Here is a 15,985-nt window from a genome sequence, read left to right as displayed (position 1 = left end):
CTCAACGACCTTGCCGAGCGCTCCTCTTCGGCAGGTTTAGTCATCAACGTCAACAAAACCAAATCGTTGGATGTAAACACGGTGACTCCTTCCAGTTTCACAGTAGCCGGGCAACCAGTGGCGAATGTTGATAGCTTCCAATATCTTGGTAGCCAAATGGCGTCAGACGGCGGTACCAAGATCGACATAGGCGCACGGATCAAGAAAGCAAGGGCTGCCTTTGCGAGTTTAAGAAATATCTAGAAAAACAGGCAGATAAGTGAACGCACCAGAATACGAATTTTCAACTCTAACGTGAAATCTGTGCTGTTATACGCTAGCGAAACATGGTGTGTATCAGTGGAGAACACTCAACGGCTGCAGGTGTTCATTAACAGCTGCCTGCGGTATATAATTCAGGCCTGGTGGCCTCACAACTGGATCTCAAACAACGAGCTCCATCGTCGTTGTCACCAGAGGCCGATAGCAACAGAAATTCGGGATCGGAAGTGGGGCTGGGTCGGCCACACTCTACGTAGGGGCGGAAACGAAATCTGTAAACAAGCATCAGACTGGAACCCAGCGGGACATCGCAGCAGAGGCAGACCCAGAGGCTCATGGCGGCGAAGCCTCAATAAAGAAATAAAAGAAGTCGACCGAAATCTAACCTGGCAACAGGTTAGAGCGATAGCCGGGCAACGCTCAGGATGGAGATCTTTCAAGTCGGCCCTTTGCACCATCGGAATTGTACAGGATCCATAAGTAAAAAAAACAGGACGGATGAGAGCGGATGAAAGTTGTATGATACGGAAGCGGGAAATACATTGAACTCGTTGGCCAGGCTCACCGGAATGGTGATGAGGGACAAGCTTAACCATGGGAGCTGGAGCTGCGGCGATGAACGGGGTGACATCTTGCTTGCTCACAAAACATAAGTCCAAGCAGCGTTGATTCTCATTCGCTACATGATTGATTTGAGATAGCATCACCGTGCAGTAGTCATCGAGAAGATGCAAAGCACCCGAGTGAGATGTGAAACCATTGTGAGACGGTCTCCACGAAACACCGGAAAGATTAAAGTCGCCGATGACAAGAAGCTCATCCGCCGCTGCCATACTCTCGACTACGGTGAAGACGAAACGGCAGTGCGCATCTAAGTGGTCATTCGATCAGGACAATAACATCGTAGCACTGAGCTGATGTTGCTAGACGATAGCTGTCTACTTCTGAGTTGATACCGCCTACGTTTTGGTAGTAAATCAAGAGGTCATCACGTTTTGCTAGTAAATCAAGAGATCATGAGTTATGGAGAAATTGGTGTTTCATTTGTATGGGAGCCCCCCTTTCCAAAGCGGGGAGGAGTTTCAAAACATCTTCCCCGGCCCCAAAAACATCTGCATACAAATTTTTACGCTGATCGGTTTCCGAGTCTATAAGGTTCAGACAGACAGAAATTCATTTTTATGTATATAGAAGAAGATTAATTCTGCGCATTTCCACATTCTGCACGTTTAAGGCCAAACTTTCTAAAACATTGAAATATTAAATTGTTACTCACTTTTTCTGCTCTATGCTGATAATTCGGCAACGCCAGTAGCGGAATTCATCAAAAATAGCACACCAATCGTTGTAGTGAACGGTACCATGGTCGCAGTGACGCTCCTCATTGGAATAATGCTGCTGCATCGCAAGGTCCAGGGCAAAGTAGTCTTGGGAGTTATTCACCGGCTTCCATCCCTTAGCACCGTAATCGCGATGCTCCAGAACTCGGGCGGTGTAGTGCGTCGGGGAAAACATGTTGTATATCTTTAGTTTGATGATACCACTGGAGGGCACACTCCCGATCGATAAGTCTCTGGTTGTGAAAAGATGCCGCTTCGTACACCCAGTGGCTCTACATTTTCCAAATTCCAGCACCTGCGGACAGAAGTCCACGTTATTGCCTTCGACGAGCTTTTGTTCTTCTTGCTGGATGCGTATATTCTAAAAAAAAAGAAGTGATACAAATGTGATTTTACATTATCAATAAAGAAAAGTTATTCATCATTACATTTGCCAATTTCATGATCGGTTCTGCAACTTCATGATTATGGATTTTAAGAAACTCAATCAGCTTAGGTAACTGCTCGTTATTATTCTCATCCAACAGTATCACAGAGGATGCCGGTTTGTGCGACTGTTTGCCATCATCGCGGAAAGGGTCGCGATAGTAACCAAACGAACAAGCAAACCGCCTGGTGAACATTGTCCACGAGTTGGGCAACGAGAAGTGTATTATGTGTTGAGCTTTGCAGACCTCCAAATCCGGGATGACCCCATCGTAGCAAACAAGCAAGTGCATCTCTCCAGCCAGTTGATTGTCCCATTCCTTGAACCCATCTGAAAGAAGAAAGTGGAGCCATGTGAATAAAGTCTGAATTTGGACGACATAAAACATACCCATGTGTGCCAGTGTGGTTGTATCGTTGCAAAACATGTGGGTAATCGATTGCGATTTAAGCATTTCTACCAAATCAAAAACTTCTTCAGCCTCGCTGCAAACAATCATAGTCCTTTCGTTTCGGTAATTAATTTGCTGTACGAGGTGCAATACCTCGTCGATTTTAGTGAGCTTGGAAATGAGTTGCATTATCAAATTTGATCTTCCGTAAATTGCCGCTTCCAGGTATGCTCCAATGCACATAATCATATTCTTGTATCTTTTCAAGAATCCAAAGAACAGTGAGCTCCAGTACGTTGTGGTGATCACCATCTGCAATTCCGGTTTATCGCAAATTTTACAAAGCAACTGCAACTCGCTGCTAAATCGTTCGATAATGTTATCGATGTTGTCAATCACGACCGATTGGACGCGTTCTTTTACCAACGCATTGGGCATGTTTTCATGGACTCGACGAATACCTGGGGCAGTGGCAACCAGAATGGCACACCCATTCAATAACAGGTTCTACGAAAATAATAATAAAAAATACATCAACAGACTGTAAACAGTACTCATCCGGTAGAAGGGACTTACACACGCCTTGGGAATATCTCTAGCTCCAAAAGCTTCCACCACTGTCATGGAAAGGTTAATTGTGCTATTCAGCATCTTTCTGCAATGTCTTGCCACGCGTTGCACTTCTCGGGATGATTTACATATGATAATTGCTAGCGGCCCAGCACCCTTCGCAACTAGCTCTTCGTCGGTCATTTTCTGGAATCAAACTCAAAGTTATTGATAATGATAATGAGTAATAGAACACTTGAGAACATACCATAACCGATGAGCAGATGGCCGGTAAATAGGCGAACGTTTTTCCCGTGGTTGCGGCATTCATGCAGAAAAATGAGTTTCCTCGAAGAATGTGAGGCCACGAGTACGTTTGGATGCGATGAATCGATCGGAAGTTCAACATACTCAATTCCCGGTGCACCTCGGGGCAGAAGTTGGCACTTTCTAGGTTTTCCACCGGTTTAGGAATTCGGTTTCCATGCACGAGCAGCCGTTGGTGGCTCAGTTTCGATCGTATGCTGCAATGAAAAGAACAGATAAGGCATTGGTTGCAGTGGGGATACATCCGAAAAAGAAACTTAACTTGTAGTGGTGTTGACGATTTCTGCATGCCGTGGCTCCTAGATTTTTTCTTATATAGTAATATATTTCAAGAAATGTTCGGAACATGTTCAAAAGAAAACATGCTAGGTATTTGATGTCAGAAACAAAAATTTATTGAAATAGGTGCTTTATAAATTGATATCTGTTTTACTTCATTAGAATCTCTATATCTATCCTAAATTGAAAAGATCTACTAATTACTTCATAAATTTGTTTGATAACTATAGAATTTAGTTAGATATTGACTAACCAGTCACAGCAAAGTCGACGTAGCACTTAGAACAATTTATAACAAGAAAGGCAAAATGATTATAACATTATTGATAACTAATATTGATCAGTACTGCATATAACAAATCACCAAAGATAACGAAGTGTCTCGTATGTCTCTCTGTTTCACAGTCATCATAAATGGAAGCTGTTGATAGATTAATTGTTTTTACATATTCCGCCCTATGCACATCCGCCGACAAGTTGACGTTATGTTTGATCATGTGTGTAGAGCTGTTTGATAAACCAAGTTGAACAACTTGGTTCCCTTGTCCTAAGACGAGTTTATACCATCCCATTGAATTCCACCACTTAATTGTATCTTGACAGATACGTATTTCGACCTCAACAGTAAGGCCGTCTTCAGTGTCTCGAGGTCGAAATACGACTAAGTCTGTCAAGATACAATTAAGTGGTGGAATTCAATGGGATGGTATAAACTTGTCTTAGGACAAGTGAAGACATCTTATCAACTTGGTTCGCCAAACAGCTCTACACACGGTCAAAAGTTGCATCAACTTGTATCTATTCGTGAGAGCGGAGTGTTTGACGAACGTGTTTCATTGTGTATGGGTAAGTATTGCTTAACAATTATGCAGCGTACACACCAGTCAAGCAGTTTGACGAACATTGACCCCAGCCCTCGTTTAGTCAAGCATCGAACATGTTCTACAAACCACGACACGAACACTCAATTTATTCGACCAGCAATATCACACATGAACGACCGACGCGCTAACTTGAACACCAACCATTACAACATATATGAGGGTTTGTGCGACTTCACTACAAACGCTCAAACATGTTCGGCGAACTTTGACTCCGCCCCCGACCAAACCAACCTCCCCCCCCCCCCCGTCAAACCAAAATCAAACCACTTTGATTTTTTCAAACCGAGCCGCCAATTGTCAAACCGTTGTTTATTTATTTATTGTGTGATTTCATCAACAGACTACAATTAGCCCTAATGATGTATGTAAATACTAATTAATACTAAAAAACGCACATAGTCAAAAAAATATAACATAGTAGCATTGTCAAGATAAAAAAATTAAAACAAATAAAATGCAGCCTTATCACATACAATCAACGAAAAAATTCAGAAAATCTACGACGAAGAACATTCCGCGTCAAGTTGAAGTCGAACATGGAAGAAACTCTATTAAACGTTCTCTGGAGGCCGTAGATTGCAGTTTCTGCACCGTAGTTAGTGCGACGAAAGGGGAGCCTCAGCATCGAATTGTTCCGTAGCGGTCTTGGTTGAACGTTCATGTTCACTTGTTGTAAAATTCTTTCGCAATCTATTCTTCCTTGAAGTACATCAGCTACACATAGGGCTCTGCCCACATCCCGGCGGATACGCAGTGGCTCTAAGGCAATCAAGCGACAGCGCTCTTCGTAACTAGGAAGAACACTTCATGCAAGGTACACACCAGTCAAGCAGTTTGACGAACATTGACTCCGCCCCCAAGAAAACGCTTCGGTTGCTGCTTTGTTTGAAAGTGTGTGAAGTTGTTCGAACAACCATTTGACAGTTGGCGGCTCGGTTGGAAAAAATTAAAACGGTTTGATTTTGGTTTGAATTGTCGGGGGTGGAGTCAAGGTTCGCCGAACATGTTTGAGCATTTGTAGTGAAGTTGCACAAACCCCCATATATTTTTTGATGGTTGGTGCTCAAGTTGGCGTTTCGGTCGTTCGTGTGTGATATTGTTGGTCGAATAAATTGATTGTTCGTACCGATGTTGGTAAAACTTGATGGATGTTTGAATAAACAAGAGGTGGAGTACGGAGACGAGCCAGCCTCGGGCTGAAAGTCTCATTAATAAAGACACAAAAAAAAGAGGTGGAGTCAATGGTGGTCAAACCGCTTGACTGGTGTTACGCTGCATTATGCGGAGGTGAAGAAATTGGTCCTCAATTATATACTGGACTTGTTTGTTCGTCAACACTCACATTATCAGACTGGTTTGTAAAATTAGATCTATTGAACCTTTCTGCAATATCAAAATGGTTACAAATTAATTTCACCACCTTTTTTGTTACAATCCATGTCACTATGTATGATAGCTCACACAAAATAAGACTCTTTGGAAGAAATGGATGATTCTGAGCGGGAGAATCAAACACGCGCGACTTCTCTTAACGAAGTTTCAGTGGATTCTGCGTTCTGATTGAAAATTTAAATCTACAACCTACGTGTGCAGTGCGCCCAAGCATTCACCCCCCGTTGAGGCGTCATCCTCAACAGACTGCTCTCTTGACAATGTTTCTGCACGTCTTAACTGTCACCACTCTGACTGCACCATCATCACCAGAGTGTGGAACGACAATCCGTCCTCGTCGCCACTGCTGTGGTGGTAAGTTCTCGTCGATCAGTAAAACCAGTGCGTTGACCTTGAATTCCTTTATTTCATCGTGCCATTTTTGACGAGTTTGGAGATGGTGGGGGTATTCTTTAGACCATTTTCTCCAGAAATGTTCCTGCATCTGTTGTACGTGCTACCATGTGCTAAAATGACTTATTTTCTCTACTTCGTATGATGGTGCCGGTAAAGCCACAGCGGAGCGATTGATAAAAAAAGGCGATGGTATGAGTATTGACATGTCGTTGGGATCAAGACGTCGGGCACAAAGACCGAGAGTTTAGAATAGCCTCCGTTTGGGCCAGGAACGTTATCATCTCCTCATATGTCAGTTTTGTTTCACCGACAACTCGCTTTATATGGTGTTTCAAGGACTTCACCCCTGCTTCCCATATCCCTCCAAAGTGGGGGCTTCTAGGAGGGATGAAATGCCTCCGAATTCCTTTGAGGCTGCTAAACTCGTCCAGTTTGTTCAGATGTTGCTGATTAATAACCAATTCTCTCAAAACTGCAAGCTCATGATTTGCACCCACAAAACAAGCGGCATTATCAGAATGTATGTCACTTGGTAATCCACGACGACTCGAAAAACGTTGCAATGCGGCGAAAAAGTTGTCCGATTAGAAGTTTTATACTAACTCGAAGTGAATTGCTTTCACTGCCATACATACAAAAACAATAACGTATGCCTTTGCTAATCTTGAACCTCTTCCTCCTGTTTACAGCATGAATGATTTTTTTGAATACTTTTTTAACGTGATTTTTTATCTTAAAAGTAAGTTCATCACGGTACAGCATGAATGGTCCAGCATAATCGAAGCCTACCTTTGAGAATGGCGGTGCAGGGTTCACTCGCGATTCGGGTAGATTCCCCAAAAACTGACTACCAGGCCTTGGATGTTGCTTCGCGTAGTGGCCTTTGCATGTAGTGGCCAGAAGCGTTTACGCACAATTGCCAATAGACCGTTTTGACCGACATGAGAATGCTCTCATGCAACCTTCGAATCAGGATTGTTGTGACATGATGTCGTTCAGGCAGTAGCACCTGATGTTTGCCTTCGCAGGGTATCGCCGAATACTTCAAACGGCCTCCAACTCGAATTAATCCGTCATCGCCTATAAACGGAGCTAAATTAGATAGAGGATGTCGCTTGTTAGGGCGAAGCCAGAGTAAACGCGACGTGCGATGCGACGCGACGCGACAGTGCAGCCTGTTGATAATTATTGTTATTCTTTTACGTGAGTCGCGTCGCGTCGCATCGCACGTCGCGTCTACTCTGGTGGGCACCTTAGACTTGGTCTCGAGTATTTTAAGCAGAGCACCAATTCCTGCAGCTGAAGCCCCTTAAGGATGTTCCTTTCTGAACGAGCCATCCTGTCCGCTGTAATGTTCGTAGTTACAGAGCTTTTACGTAACACAATGTTGATGTAGCGCTCGATATACTCCCACGCTCTCTGCAATTTTCGATAGTGCTACATCTGGTAAGATCGATTGATGGTTTTGGATTGATGATTGTCAACACTGTTGCTACCTTGAGTTCTGGCAGTTCTGGATATTGCATCCTTTGGAAACAAGCATCGCTTCTCCTGTAACTTGCTTTTATACATACCTGGCAACTGTTCACGTAGGAGTCGCCATCGCTGAAAAAGTTCATCAGGGAGTGATTCATCCCAAGCTAGACCAAGACGCTAAATATCCTGCATAATTAACTTGGCTAATGTTTTTATCGGTCCGAGAAATCCAGCGGCATCAAAGAGACTGGAAATCTCTGAGAGAACAATTCGTTTGGTCCAGCTTGCTTCACCAGACCGGTGAACTCGAAAAACGAAGAAATCCTTCAATGGGTTCCAAATTAGACCAAGTGTTTTAATGGTGTTGTTTATCTCAGCATCTGCAAAATCAACTTGCTTCTCGTGCAGCTCGACAGGGATTGATTGCAACACCTTGATACTATTTGAGCAAAACTTATGTGGACACCGAATCCTCCTCGGCGTAGCATCACCGACAACTCCCCGTAGATTTGAAGAACTTCTGCAACTGAAGTTGAAAAATCATCGATGTAGCTGACTTCATTGATCACTTTCGCCACCCGTTGAAAATTGTTGACTTCGTCCTTAGCTAATTGTACTAATGCCCTTGTTGCGTGATGAGGTGAGCTGGCGACGCCGTACATCACTGTTTGCAACTCAAAAATCTTCAACTTACGATCATCGTCCAACCATAGAATCCGTTGGTACTTGCAGTCATCCGTGTGTAGTTTGACCTGGCGGTACATTTTAGGAATATCCGCCGTTAGTACCACATGAGGAGTGAGAAACTTCAAGATTATCATCGTTTCATTTAGCGATAAACCGGACGTGGTTTTCGCAGAAGCATCGAATACCACTCTTGTTTTGGTTGTCGAGCTAGAACTCTTGTATACTGCATGGTGTGGGATATAGTAGCCGAGTCTTTAACTTCATGGTTTGGGAGGTCTGGCAGCACTGTTAGCTTGCAATAGCGCGAAATCGTATGCTCTAAAATTCAGCCGAAATTACCGTGAAAAACGAAGGAAGTATTCGCGAGTGATTTGTGAAACGCTGAATTAAGTGAGGAAGATCGTGTTAATAGTGCAAGTAGGTGCAAATTTGCCAATTAATCAGAGAATTAGTGATGTGAAGTTTGCCGTGATAATGCTAAAGAATGATATATCACAAAAGAGATTGGCGGGATCAATACCATCATCTGGTTATCTATTGCCTGTCTGTTCTGTGATAGTGGTAGTGCTGAGAAATAGTATGCATAGACACTATGGTGTCCCGAGGAAGATAAAATGTTAAAACTAGACACTCATGAGATCAATGATGAATGTGTAGGTGTCGAAACTTGTTAGTTTTAGTGGCAAGTGCAATATAGAACTTGTTTTTTTTTTCTGTCATCTACACATTTCAGATTGATGGTGAGGAGTGAGGATTCACTTTCATGCTCCATCTATTTTGAATACACCTCGTCAAGAGAGACAAGGTAAAGCAGTTGGTGAAGACATGGACGGTAGTGACTTGGATGAAGATGATATAAATGTTACTTTACTACCAGTGAATACTAACACGCTAACACTACTTCATTCAGGCAGGACCAAAATGGAACTAAACTGAATGGAGAATCAATTAAACCCCTTAGTGGGGCTGGCAAAAAGCGATTTAAGCGTTTAGTTGATAGCGGGGTGGAGCCTGAAGAAGCTCGACGTCTCGCTTTCCTACCTTTGAATACTCCTAACTTGGATCAAGCTAAAAGATTCCGAAATAGTGAGTCTAATAGCAGTGGTGAAAACCCGCGCCCGAAACAAAAACTGCCTTTGGGTGTCAAATCGGTACAATATCGCTTAGAACAACGTGACATAAGATCTTCTGGACAGTCCAAAAGTACAGAGGGTAGAATCAAGCCATCCTACAAAGAAGTTCTACCGAGTGTTAAGGTAGGCATACTTCCAAAAGACTACCCGAACGCAGAACTTACTTTTGAGCAGCTGATTGCCACACAAAAGGCTGTTCTGAACAAAGTTATCCATCAACGTAAAGAAAAGATAAAATCCAAATTTGGAAATTGTTTGCTTATGCCAGATTATTTGGTGATAATTTGTAAAAACCAGAAAACATCTGACTGGTTATAAAATACAATTTCTATCATTACTCACTGGGATGGAGCAAACCTTGTTGCAGTTGATGAAGATCAAATCCCACAACCGGAAACACTGATTGGATTTTTTCCCATAAGCGCAGAAGATAGCAATGAAGATATTCTTGTACTTCTAGAGGCTCAAAACTATGGTTTAGTAGTAGAGATGCACCGAATATTCGGGCCGAATAATGGTAAAATTTTCATTTTGCCGAATATTCGTTTCACCGAATATTAAATCTCGATATTCGGCCGAATAAGCCGAATATTGCCGAATATGCTAAATAAATTCAAAATTTATTTAAAAAAATAGATTAATAAAACAAATGTTTGAATATTCTACTGTGGTATTTTTGTAATGTCATCCCTCACAGGGTGAAGCCTAAAAAAATAAGACCCCAGCTCCACTACATAATTTGTGAATTATTGTTTTTGAATTATTTTTAATTCTTTGAATTATTTCAACGTATTGCACCTTCGAACATGTTGGGATTAAATTTTCATGGTTACAAAAAAAATATGATGTTTTTTGTCTTCCGGTCTCTACTGGCAAATATATGAAACATTCATAGTGAAATTCAGTCGAGAGCAGGTGATAACACTACTTAGGTATACAAAAAAATAATTAAAAATTGTAATGAATCTGGTATTTCTGTCGTTTTTATTGATTATGGGTTTTCAAGACCTATATATCATCCGACATCCTTTTGCTCTTACTATTTAAATCGGCTTTCCCGATAAGGCAAACACAAATATAATTATTGTCGACTTTTTGTCTTGGTCGCAAACATATTCTGGAATTACGTGAAGCGTTCCAAATACAGTAATTGCCGACATTTGATTTGCAGTCGTCTCAAAACCTATTTAGCTTTGACACTTGATAAAAATGTCTTAATGTGTCAAAGTTCACACATCCTATTTTCATTGTATATGAATCGTTATGTTTTAGAAATAAGACATTCTTCTCTTCAAAAACAATTAGTAGTCTATCAAAAGAAATCCTGCGTTTGATTTCTTAGGGGGTGAACATATTTATTTCCTTTATATTTATTCAATAAACCTACTGAAATTGGTATCAATTGAGCATGAGTGATTTTTCGGCCGAATAAAGGCAGATTTTTCGGCCGAATAGGGGCAGGTTATTCGGCCGAACATTCGGCCGAATATTCGTTTCGCCGAATAACTAAAATTGAAATATTCGATATTCGGCCGAACACCGAATACCACTATTCGGTGCATCTCTATTTAGTAGTGGATAGTTGGAAAATATTCTTGCAAAAGATTATAAATAAACGCCATGTTGAACTTACTTTCAGCGTGGATGGTGTATCAATGAAAACCTTGAAATAATGTGATTTTGTTTTGGATTACAAATTTGGGAATGCTTCTATCAGGAACTCCCAATAAAAACCTGACAGTGACAAAATGTATGTTGACATGAGTGAGGCCAAGAGGAAGTCTTGCAACACCGGCGAGGATGAAGTTAATGAAATCATCACTCATCAGACAGTCCCAGAATCAAGCAATGTCCATAATACTGGAAGGACTCAGCATCACGTTAAGGAGCTTAACAGTAAGGAAAGGACCTGTGATACAACTGGAGACGACATTATGGGCGAAAAAAACATAAATCGCAGGTCCCAGGACCAAGCGGTTTCCAAAGTACTGTGCAAGCTCTTTCACAACGTGGATGAGCATGAGCATGAGCATGATGACCGTGCATTTCGTAGTTGCTACTCCGTGATCGACCAGAACAATCGCAATTGCACAGGGAACCAATGGATGGAAGCATGGGATTTGCTCTCCAACCTCAATGCACAGTCCGAGAGCTCTAGTATTTTGGATAGTCGATAACGGCGCTGGCACGTCCTCGCGGTCATCGGGGATGGGAAGGAATTGATGATGCAGTCACTCGCCCACTGCAAGCCGAGAACACCTCTGCACTCGTCACGAGCTCCTGCGGAATTTTATTGGAATCTTGGGGTTAAGGTTTGATGGCAGAGGTTTGTCTTGGTTAACGGGTTGCCAATGTGATAGTTATGAAAGGGTGGTGTAGTATTCTAATTGCATGTCGAAACGAACTTTTTCGCTCATTTCGAATTCTAACAGTAACCTGCTAGAACTAGGTAGGTATAGGGATAGAAGATGGAAACGGTATGAAAGCCCATTTCCAGTTCTAGCGACTGCTAGAACATGATAAATATATGAAAAGATACAAAGTAGGAGAATTTGAACGGGCCTGGGATTGAACCCACGACCTCCTGAGTCCAGCGTATGAGGCAGAAGCGGTAGCCATATGACCACCAAGCCCGTTACAAGCTCTTTCACAACGTGGATACAGAAAAATTGAAACTTCGGCAGGCATTAACCGGTTGGTGAAGGACTGCAAAACTTTCTCTGGGGAACAAGGAAAAGTACCCAAAAAGCAATAACACAATAACCACATTCAATAGAAAAAACAGCTTCAAATTCATCCAAATAAATCTCCATCATGCAAAGGGTGCAAGCACTGTACTTTGCAGGAGGTTTATACAAAGTCAACTGGATATTGCTTTTATCCAGGAGCCGTGGTCGGTGAATGGAAAAGTATTGGGTATAGATACTAAATCGTGTAAGTTGATATACGATAATACAGAGCAGTTCCCAAGGTCTGCCATTCTTATTAATGGGATTGTTAACATAATTCCCATTTCAGAGTTTGTTAAGCAGCAGCTGTGTAGCAGTAGCTGTGAAAATTCCCACCACACGTACATAGCGTCTGCGTATTTTCCAGAATGTCGTTTAAACCACACACTGACAAATCTACACGATCCATTTTGAGCTTCAACTTGGTCGCCAACGTCTCGGTGATTATGTTGCTGTTGGATCCCGAGTCCAACAATGCTCGACATTTAACATTGAAACCGTTTTGTCCAGCCACTAGAACTTCCGCTGTTGACAGCAAAACTTGACGCTTCATACTGCTGACGTGGGTGTACAGGGATACTGCGGCGTTCTGCTGCTCAGAAGTAGTAGCTTGGACACCTTTTAGGACTGGCAGGTACTACTGACTGCGACTGCTTCGGTTCGCTACTCTTCTCAGGAACTGGATTGCTGTGGGTATCAGCGGAATGGAGTAAACTGTGATGCTTGCGACCACAACCTTGCATTTTGCATCGAGATTCGGATTGACATTCATTCACCCGATGACGTGCCTTTAGACAGTTGAAACACAAATTCGTCTTAGTAATAACATTCCTGCGGTCCGACACACTCATGCTCTTGAACGTTGGGCACCAAAATATTGGAAGACCTCTCTTCTCATTGCACACGCAGCCCGCAGTGACAGTCCATTCAGTTCACTCGCTGCTGCGTGAATGCGACGGCCCTATATAAATGCATGGGTGAATACTATCACTTGAAAGACAGTGACAGGAAATTTGTGCCAATTGATCATCAGCTTCAACCCGCTGTTGGCAAACCGAGTAAGCTAATCTACTCCTGCTTTGTCTTACTGACTGAAAGCCACCGTCATAGGCGAAGAGGAGCAGAGAAAAATACAAAACAAAATAATCACACTCAGCAGGCATTGTTGATAAATTGCACCTCTGCTGGCAACTCACCACTGCGGAGCTTCATCTCCCACTGTTCCTGTGTCTCCTTGTCAAGCTTCTTATATATCACGTTCCAGGGATGGAATGCTCCTCAGAGCAAATCAGGAGAAGAAAAAAATGCTCACTGCTCTCGACACACGAATCTTTGCTCTTCTCTTTTGTACTTTTGCGCTTCTCTCTTTTTCGGGTTGCTCCGAAATATATTCATTTCTCAATGATAACTAAATGGTTTGACTCAATGAGGTGAGGAAAAAGTTGCTCATTGAGTATCTTTGAGCCTCTTTTCTCGAAGGACGGAATTGGTGGTGGCGAATAAATTTATGATCATTAGTTGGCTAATCTAAAGGGTAGCCAGTAGGTAATTGTATTTATCGTGTTTGTTTAGAAAACAATTCAATCACTGTCATAATGCGGGTTAAGGACTGCTTCATTTTATTTTTACACGTTGAAGACATTCTCTTGAAAGAGCTTAGTATATTTTAATCAAAATTGAAGCAGTCGAACAAATCTTGTATTTATCGGTCAAAATGGTATACACTGGGATCATGCGGTTTAATAAGACCGATTTGCAAGATTTCCTCACCAATCGATTCGGCTTGGGCTCCGCTGTGTATTCAAAAAGTTTGCAAATCTGGTGGAAAACTGTCTAAATACAATATTAGGGCCAGTTGGGAGAAAACCCAATGCGATCGCACATAAAATGATCTAGAGTGCGGCGCTGCAATGAACACAACAATTGACAGGAATGCAAAATAATACAACCCCGAGCAAGCTCGGGTACGTTCAACTAGTCTCTATATACAAAAATGAGTTTGCATTTCCTTTGAGGCAATATAAATCACGAACGAGTGGACCAATTTACAAGATTCTCTCAGTAATCGATTCGTCTTGGGATCAACTGTATTTGTACATACTAATAGTTGATCAATTTGCTGGGGAAAGTTGGGAAGTTGTCTAAATGCAACGGATTAATAAGTTCTGAAGAAAGCCATCAAACTCGGAACTGAAATCGATCTAGAGTGCGACGCCTCAATCAACTAAATGATTGACAGATCAAAAATAAAACCCGAGAGAGATCGGACAGTTCGTCTAGTATAAGATAATTTCGTCAATAATCTCTTTGCACTTCAAATTGTAATTGTTAACTAGATAAATGTTAAATTACCTACATCAAGCTGCCTGTTGCTTAGAAGCAGTAAATAATTAATGTAAAGATAGAATGGTGTTCATTTCTACCCGTTCATGGATGCTATACACGGTCCCTATTCTTATGCTGGTCTCATAAAAGTACGAATTTGTAAGACTGTTGTGCGGGTAGCGATGGTTTGACAGAAGTGTGCTATCATTTAACTGTACGTTCAGTTCGAAAGAACACCAAAAATGATGCTCCTCAGAGAGGCTCATTGAGACAAAAGGTTTCTCTCAAAGAGAGCCGCTCCTCATTTTTCCCACAACGAAGAGCATCTTTTTTTGTATGTTTTGATCATATCCGTGATATGTTGTTGCTCACTTTTGATGAACTTTTTTTTGCTCATTGAGCTCATTGTGCGAGCAAATGCCAAGCCTGCCACGTTCACCACTGGTGAATCACCAGTATCAGCTCGCTTGTCTTCGTGCGCATCTTCCAAGACTCTCCAGGCAGCATCGTAGTCATTGATGTTCACAATGTCCTGGTCTATCTTTTCTTTCGCGTCGCCGGTAAGCGCATTTCGTAAGTGTAAAATCTTCATAGCTGGAGTCTCCTGTGTATATCGCGACATGATGCTCTGGAATAAATTTGATGAAATGGTGAAATGGGAAACTGATACTGGAGCTTGGATGTATGTAGGCGGCGGCGCTGATGTTGTAGGAAGCGCCGACACGTTCGGCAACTCCGCCAGCTTCCTTGTCAGCTCTGTTTGAGCAATACTCTCCTTAAGTTTGATATTAATCTGGTTGTGAAGCTTTTCAAACGTTTGATACTCAGTGCGTTGTGCTACTCTTTCTTCCTTCGGCAGCAAGAGCGAGATTTCCGAGTAAGTTTTTTTTCGAAATCGTCTGCAGTTCGGTGCAACGTTTCCTCATACAGTTTCAGCAGGTGAACACTGACCGATTCTGTTTGCAACGACTCGTTCATCCTCAATAGTCGATCGACGAACATGTCCCATCGATCCAGTAACGCCTCTAAATTCTTCTCCATTATACGACTTTTCTCTTGGGCGTGCTTTTCAGCCTTTAGCTGCTTTTTACAACTAAAGCTAATGCAGGACAACACGAGGTATAAAATCAATATTATTCAAACGCAGCTATAATTTGGAGTTCCACTGATAACCCCTACACAGCAATACCACTTAAAGGTCACGTGTGCGGAAAAGCCATCAGAATACCGAGTACCAACCTTTACCGCGGTTAGCTCTTTTTTGCAAATTGAATATCTTTCGGATGCTAGATTTGCCCAAACGACGTGCTCTACTGTTGTATATCCACAGTCACGCGAGCCCACGTTGCTTATTATCGAAAACTTTACACACTTTGACCCCAGTAACGG

The 15,985-nt window shown here is 42.2% G+C and overlaps 1 protein-coding gene across 1 annotated transcript in view; it reads right to left on the bottom strand.

The window, feature by feature from the left end:
* Nucleotides 1-15,985, bottom strand: part of LOC134221246 (uncharacterized) — a 55,060-nt gene that overhangs the window by 17,219 nt on the left and 21,856 nt on the right. Inside the window, exons 6-10 of the mRNA XM_062700433.1 lie at nt 3,237-3,492; nt 2,996-3,175; nt 2,419-2,926; nt 2,030-2,358; nt 1,538-1,962 (exon numbers count right to left, since the gene is read on the bottom strand). Of these exons, the coding sequence (XP_062556417.1) occupies nt 1,538-1,962; nt 2,030-2,358; nt 2,419-2,926; nt 2,996-3,175; nt 3,237-3,492 (1,698 nt within the window). The remainder of the gene's footprint in view (nt 1-1,537; nt 1,963-2,029; nt 2,359-2,418; nt 2,927-2,995; nt 3,176-3,236; nt 3,493-15,985) is intronic.

Source organism: Armigeres subalbatus, chromosome 3 (assembly GCF_024139115.2).
Source record: "Armigeres subalbatus isolate Guangzhou_Male chromosome 3, GZ_Asu_2, whole genome shotgun sequence".
In the NCBI taxonomy this organism is placed as follows: domain Eukaryota; kingdom Metazoa; phylum Arthropoda; class Insecta; order Diptera; family Culicidae; genus Armigeres; species Armigeres subalbatus.
The sequence above is the reverse complement of the archived record's forward strand: the minus strand, read 5'-3'. Positions and strand labels throughout refer to the sequence as shown.